Consider the following 7,500-nt stretch of genomic DNA (forward strand, 5'->3'; position numbering starts at 1 on the left):
AGGGCTCTTAACAGAAGGAGTACTCCTTTCCCGAGAAGGAGTGCGCTCATCTCGAGACAAATTCTTGTTAGAAGTCAAAGGAGGTGAAGAATTCCTAAGAGAAGAGGATCTATGAGGATCCTGTAATTCGAAAGGCTCCTTGCGCCTAACAGGCTCTTGGCGCCTACCTCTTCTGGCCCTCTCACTAGGCTTCCGGCGGCCTGACTGACTCCTTGGCGCCCTGACTCCTGGCGCCCTGACTGACTACCTGGCGCCTGACAGACTCCTGGCGCCTGACAGGCACTCCTGGTGCCTGACTGACTCCTGGGCGTCCGCGCAATGGCTCCTGGTCGCCTGAAAAACTAATCTTGGCGCCTGCTAAGTCCAGGCTCTCTTCAGGCTCCTTGCGCCTGAAACGATCGTGACTCCTACTAGGTTCCTGGCATCTCCGGAGACCTCCTAGGGGAGCTGCTACGAACTTCCTGAACTACGGGGAGAGCGCTGAATTGAGGAGCTTCTGTTAGGCTCCAGACCTCTGCTCTGAGAGGGCGCCTAGTCCGCGGAGAAGAGCACCTATAGGGCGAGGGGATCGCTCATCAGGCGAAAAACTCCTGTCAAAAAGTGTCTCTGTAATCAGGAGAGAAGCGCCTTGGAGAGTCCGAGAGCTCCCTCTTAGCAGAAGAGGGGCGCTTAGTGGAGCTCTTGACAGGAAGAGATACGTCCTTCCTTCTTGTCGAGTCTTTGGTAAAGGAGCCTACCAAAGAGGATAACTGCTCCTGTAGGGAGATCAGGAACTTCTTCGTGGGGTCCTGCCTTGCCTTCTTATGATCTGAAGGCCAATCCTCTCTGGAAAACGCTCTGGCTAGAGTCCGCAGCGTCTCCTTTAGGAGTCTTCCAGGCTCTTTTCAAAGGGCGCGATTGAGTGGCCGAACTCCATCAACGTCAAGGAGAGGATGAATCTGATGGCTGAAAAACACTCCCTTCGAATGCCTTTTCTGCGGCTATCCAAGGCAGCCTGGGATGCTACATCAGGATCTGCCGAAGGGACGCCTGATCGTTGGGGATGTCCCACATCCTCCCTGCGGCTTTTGACATTCCTCCTCCCCTGGTCCTGGGAGTTTGAAAGAGGTCTAGGCCTAGGAGCAATGCGGAACCGGTCAGACGCCCCCTCCACTGCACTGGGATCACTGCACATATCACTATCAACACTCTTACCTTGATCCAAAGCTCGTAGCTGAGCTTGCAGCTTCTTGATAGAGGCTTTTACATTTTCCCTTTCAGAGGAAGAATCCTTGGATTCAATACAGGGAGAAGAAGCTGCAGCTAAGGAGAAACGTTAAGTTACAGCAATGTTATTCAATTTTTCTTGTTCTAGTGACAAGATCTACTTGAGGTTCTAACGGAAGCTTTCCTAATCCTAACTCTCTCAAGTTTTCTTACATAAGAAGATAAGTTTCCTTCCATTCCAAGCTCTGTTCAGCTTCTCGCATTCATTACAGGTGTTATTACTGAACATTCAGTACCTCTACATTTCGAGCACACATTATGAGGGTCTACCGAAGATTTCGGTAGCCTAGTCTTACACACCCTAAACATAGGAGAAGCCTTAGCGTCAGACATCGTGAGAGAACAATCCTAATCAATATTGAAAAACAGTCCACAATAAGCGTATGCCAAGCCAGAGAAAAAAGAATACGTCACCAATATAAACCAATCTAAATCCTCGGCAAACGAGTAAAATCCAAGTGGGAGGAACCAACAACAGATGTTGTCAGCACCGGCGACAGAGAAAATCTGGTTTAGAAGACGGGAATGGTTCCGGATCCCAGCCAACCAGCGGCGGGAATGGTGGATCACCTGACCTACCTGTCGCGTGTGCCGCAAGTTTTGAAATTCTGTCGGAACGACCGAGTCTATAGCTAAGTACACTATATATCTGCTGGGTAAGTTTCATGTACAAAAACTAAAACTATGATTAATTAAAACCAGTGACCCAAGAGGTCAACCGTTTGCTTGCAGAAGTGTGATCAGACCAGGTAAGATAAAGTAGGCTAAGATGACGTGCTGTATCAGTCAGTGTCTGGTTTGCTGTCATCTGTGGTTATCAAATCTATTGTTTCGTAAACTATTGACAAATCTTCCTGCTTGAGACGACCACAGTGACCTATAACCAAGATGGCCTACATGACTTGTAATCAATGTCATCTGTGTGTATGTTCGTATGTTAGAGCTACTGTCTGCTCACTTTATGATTTGTAAACCAGATTGTTATGTCAGACTCATCAGCCAGCTTCCTTGGAGGACCTGTCCAATTTTATCTGATCTTCACCATGTAGACTTAGAGAATACAGATATTTTGTACTCTGTGTTTCAACAATAGAACCTCGCATCAGAAAGAAGATACTGAATGAACTTAGAAATTATCATCGAAATCCAAGACACTCCAATAAGGATGGGAGTCAAACCAACCGACCTTAGTGTAAATTATCGCAGGTCTAAATAACCTCAGTGCGCCTCGTTATACAAGGCTTAGCACACATACGTATACTACATAACATAATTATGTACAGTTTATACATAGTCATGGGTCCCAAGAAAGTTACTGAAGTTCACGGAAAGAAGAGGATGCTTTCTATGGAGACGAAGATGGAGATCAATAAAAAATATGGAAGCTGGCATGCAGTTGAGTGTGATCGCTAAGCAGAAGGAAGCCATCAAAGCAGCTACACCTTCAAGGGCGTGACTATTTTGTCTAGCAAGATGAGCCACGTGCACGACGATGGAGAGGCTGCTTCTTGTCTGGATAAAAGAAAAAGAAATCGCTGGCGATACGATAACGGAGACAGCAATCTGCCGCAAGGCCAGCGCTATTTTCGGTTATTTGATTGCCAGGCTGAAGACGATGGAGGAGAAGGGACATCGATACCAACCCCAGATCTCAAGGCTTCTCATGGGTGGTTTGAAAAATTCAGCAAACGGACTGGCATCCATTCGGTGGTGCAGCATGGGGAGGCAGCCAGCTCGGACACGAAAGCGCTGAAGCCTTTATTAAAACGTTTGATGAGATAATTATCAACGAAGGCTACAGTTCTCAGCAAGTCTTCAACTGTGATGAGACTGGCCTTTTTTGGAAAAAAAATGCCTCGTCGGATATACATCACGCAGGAAGAGAAGAAGCTACCCAGGCATAAGCCTATGAAAGACAGGCTTACACTCGCACTTTGTTCAAACGCCAGTGGGGATTGCACGGTGAAGCCCCTACTTGTCTATCATTCGGAGACTCCTTGAGCCTTCAAGGCCCACAAAGTGCTAAAGGAGATGCTTCCAGTGATTTGGAGGGATAATGCGAAAGCCTGGGTACAAGACTTTTGTTCACCAAGTGGGTTAAATCTGTGTTTCGGCCCGACAGTGAAGAAATTCTTGGAAGAGAATCGCCTCCCTCTGAAATGTCTGCTGTTGTTGGACAATGCCCCTGCTCACCCTCCTGGCCTCCAGGAAGATATCCTAGCGGAGTATTCTTTCATCAAGGTTCTTTATTTCCGCCTAACACCACCCCTCTCCTCCAGCCCATGGTCCAGCAAGTGATATCGAACTTCAAGAAGCTGTATAAGAAACATCTTTTCAAGAGATGTTTCAACATCACCGATACCACAAACCTCACCTTGCATGAATTTTGGAAGGAGCATTTCGATATCGTCATATGCATCGATCAAATCGATCAAGCTTGGCAGGAGGTTACCGAAGGCCGCCTCGGAACGGATTAATTTCATATGTCAAGGTACCATTGTAAATCCAAATTACTCTACTTGACACAAGGAGAGACGTTAATTCTGTATACGTACAAGCATCTTTTCCCTTGCAAAGCCTTACAAGATTCATAGCACGTACAGTACGTATACAGCAATAATTTATGTAAAATACATATACCATTGTATGTACTAACTTGTGACCTACTGCAGTTCCTTTACTGTCTGAAAGCCAAGCTGCAACATCTGATACATTGGGAATGGTTGCTGATACTGCTACAAATCTGGAAACAAAAGATAAAATGGCATCACTCATACTATGAAACCATTCCAGCTTTGAAGGAAACATATAATTTGAGAGTTCAGTAAAGTAAGCCCCTAACTACTCTGATAATATTTTCATTTTAGTCTGAAGAAAGATTGTGGACAAGGGTGACAACACTTGAAAGACATTGTAATAAAAAATAATTTTAAAAATACGCCAGTTTCTGCATTTAAAAAGTGGTACATGTGAAAAGGCAGGAAATCCGTAAAGTGACACCTTGTCAGAGAACATTTTAAAATGCTTTAATACATTTACTTATTTCTGTACACCTTAACTTACTCACACCCTTGAAAGAAGTTTATATTTTTTTCTAAAAGAAAAGAAGATTACAACCTGTCTACAGTTAAAGATGTTACTTGGAGTAACTGTTGTTTGACTGACCTAACATTGCCATAATTGTCCGAAGGTCTAGTTGTTCGAATAGTCTTCATTCTAGAGACAACAGCTTCTAGGGTGGGACCTCTATCTTCACAATTTAATACATGTACCTAAAACAGAAAATTGATATTCAAAGTTGGAAAGTACACATATCAGATTTGTTTACAAGAACTTATAATTTCTGCTAGTACAACAGTTCACAAAAAATTTAGTCACTGAAAAATTATAAATCTGACATGCATCAAATTTAAAATATATATTTAATTCTTAATTTTTATCTACTTACAGTTTACTCGGCATTACTTTTCAGTAAATTAAATGGGCTTCACACTTTTGTTTTAAATTTATCAAAACTAAGAAGACTATGTGCATGTAAACATCCAATCTAAATCGCCCAATGGTAAGATTTTAACCAGAAAACGTGACAATATTCATCTAACTGATAAAATACAAACAAAATATATTGCCCAGCATATTTAATTTAATCATAAACAGCAAACTTGAAAACACCTTACTTAGGAAATACAAGAAAAACATATTATGCTGCATATTCAATTTAATCACACATTTAATTGTGCACAAACAAGCTTAGTCAGATTATTGCTAACTTGAGCCTAAACTTTTACTCTTCTCATTTTTAGATTATCTTTAGATGTTTTCACCACAACTTCATGAATCCAAGTACATAAAACCAGCCTGTATCAGACAAGATAAGAAACTTCCATTGAGCAAGCTCAGTGTAATGCTATGTATATGCAAACAAATTACTGTTAAAAGTAAAGATGGACTTCAAAACATATGAAGAAAGAGCCTCTAAAAAACTAATCTGTTTAGAGGTAAGAAACTGTATAGAGTTTGCCTATAAGTAATCTCTTGAAAAATGTATGGAAAAAACTTATCACACCACCTTTATTACGTGGATATTACCTCATCAATAAGCAACAAGGAAATCTCTTCCATGAGAGTAGCATGGTCTTTCCAACGTCTGGTGAGCGAGTCCCACTTCTCTGGTGTTGTCAACACAATCTTTGCAAAAATACATGAAAATAAACATAAATCTCTGACACTATCATTATGAACCATTAATTAAACACACAGTAATGATAATTCACAAATATGACGACAGTATAATGTGCATATACATAGGTGTATGAAGAATAAAATTCCTGACCTGGGAGTCTTTGATTACAGCTATATCATCTTGTTCTGTGTCTCCTGTCACTTCTGCACAGGTTATACCCAAAGGACTCATTCTTTGTCTCCAATCCATATAACGCTCAGAAACGAGTGCTTTCATTGGTGCCACTAAAAAACCCAGAATATAAAATTGGACTAGTAATATTATTGCAAAGTTAAACACTGTATCCGTGTACTAGAATATTATGTTGTAGGAAGCCCAATAAAATTTCAATTTTTTCAACCCAATTTTCCAAAGTAAATATTATTGGTACTATTTTATAAAAATAGCTTAAGCTTCACTTATAATAGCCATATCAATCACAATTTCACATTTCCCAACATCAAATTTCCTTTTTAATAAACATAACAAAGAATTTACTGTATACTAGTATATGATCATAGATTAACCTACTGTAAACAATCTTTGGATGCATTCTGCCACCATCACCATTCTCAAATTCTCCTCCTGTGCAATTGTCAGTAATCTAAGTATTGCTAACTCCATAACTACAGTTTTTCCAGAGCCTGTAGGTGCTGAGACGACAACGGAACAATCTAGAGTGGAGGAGTTTTTTTAAAAAGGATTTCAAAATACAAAAGCAATAAAAAAACACATCAAAATGCAAGCTAAGAATGGGCTTTAAAAATTCTGGAAACTACATTAAAATAAGAAATTTAACATACTAAAATACCACAAGACCAATACATATACATATATGAAAAAAATTAAAACCTTTTGTACTACAGAAAGTGTATCATACAACATTTACAAGTTTACTACATGAAATAACTTATAATTGGGGTCTATTATCATTGCCTCAATTTATTTGCAAGTATGAAAAATTCTCATATGAAAATTAAATACCATTCACTACTGCAAGTAATGAAGGGACATCACCACTGAAAACATGAAGGCACACACACCTCCTCCTCATTTAAAAGAAATTTTGTATACAAGTGCTTTCTCATAAGACAGGGGATGACATTGAGCCAAAAAAAAATATGATTTATATAACAGCAGCTTCATAAATATCATTATTTGTGTAATTTATACATAAATTCTATAAATTACAACTGACAGCATAAATGCAGAGCATTTTACTTACCTGAACAAAATACATCATCAAACACAGTAGACTGAACGATGTTTGAAATAAGGAAATTGCGAAAAGATGGACTGGAACTGAGGAGCTGGGAAATTGTTAAGAAGACAAAGAACATTATGTAATGATGAAAAACATATGACAGAAAGTTGTTCATTGAGCTATTTATGTATATACAGTATTTAGACTTTCTGGAGATATTCTAAGTTATTCAACACTGAGATTCTGAAAATGTTGTCGGCCAAAAGTTTTTTGCCAAACTTCAAATGTATCACTTGTCTTTTTGTTGCTTTCGATATTGAAATTTTTACAATAATGTAAAGTACATGTACGTATTAAACTTGAAAATAAAAAATGGTTAAAGCTGGAAAGAAGAAGAATTAAACTTGAAAATAAGCCTATCTGCAGCTTTATACCATGAAAATAAAATTAAAAATCATTGCTCTTTGTATAACTTGTCAGTGTGAATTGTCCCAATGAATTTTGACCCTGCAAAATTTCAGTTAAGTTGTTTTTTATATTATGTGAAAAATAATATGTAAAAGATATTAATGACATCACAACTTGTTCAAAACAACTTGTACGTAATATAATAAGATCCTTGTCTCCTACCTAAAGGAAACAGTACAGCATCCACACTACATCCACCACACTGTATCTATTCATACTTCTTTAAAATCTACAAAGGTTTCAAGTACTTCATGGCTGAAAGAGGACAATTATTGTAAGAAATAAGTCCTACTTCACATGCCCAAGTCACGTTTCTAATGTACTGTGTGGCAATTCATCA

General features: G+C 39.4%; 2 protein-coding genes across 2 annotated transcripts in view; both read right to left on the reverse strand.

Annotated features, from left to right (window-relative positions):
- Positions 1 to 6,074, reverse strand: part of LOC135209430 (probable ATP-dependent DNA helicase HFM1) — a 10,577-nt gene extending 4,503 nt beyond the window's left edge. Inside the window, exons 1-5 of the mRNA XM_064242108.1 lie at positions 6,020 to 6,074; positions 5,600 to 5,733; positions 5,356 to 5,454; positions 4,432 to 4,538; positions 3,923 to 4,009 (exon numbers count right to left, since the gene is read on the reverse strand). Coding sequence (XP_064098178.1) covers positions 3,923 to 4,009; positions 4,432 to 4,538; positions 5,356 to 5,454; positions 5,600 to 5,733; positions 6,020 to 6,041 — 449 coding nt within the window. The 5' untranslated portion in view covers positions 6,042 to 6,074. The remainder of the gene's footprint in view (positions 1 to 3,922; positions 4,010 to 4,431; positions 4,539 to 5,355; positions 5,455 to 5,599; positions 5,734 to 6,019) is intronic.
- LOC135207447 (uncharacterized) overlaps positions 1 to 7,500 on the reverse strand; it is a 217,462-nt gene that overhangs the window by 159,170 nt on the left and 50,792 nt on the right. The window lies entirely within an intron of this gene.

Source organism: Macrobrachium nipponense, chromosome 11, assembly GCF_015104395.2.
Source record: "Macrobrachium nipponense isolate FS-2020 chromosome 11, ASM1510439v2, whole genome shotgun sequence".
NCBI classification, from domain to species: domain Eukaryota; kingdom Metazoa; phylum Arthropoda; class Malacostraca; order Decapoda; family Palaemonidae; genus Macrobrachium; species Macrobrachium nipponense.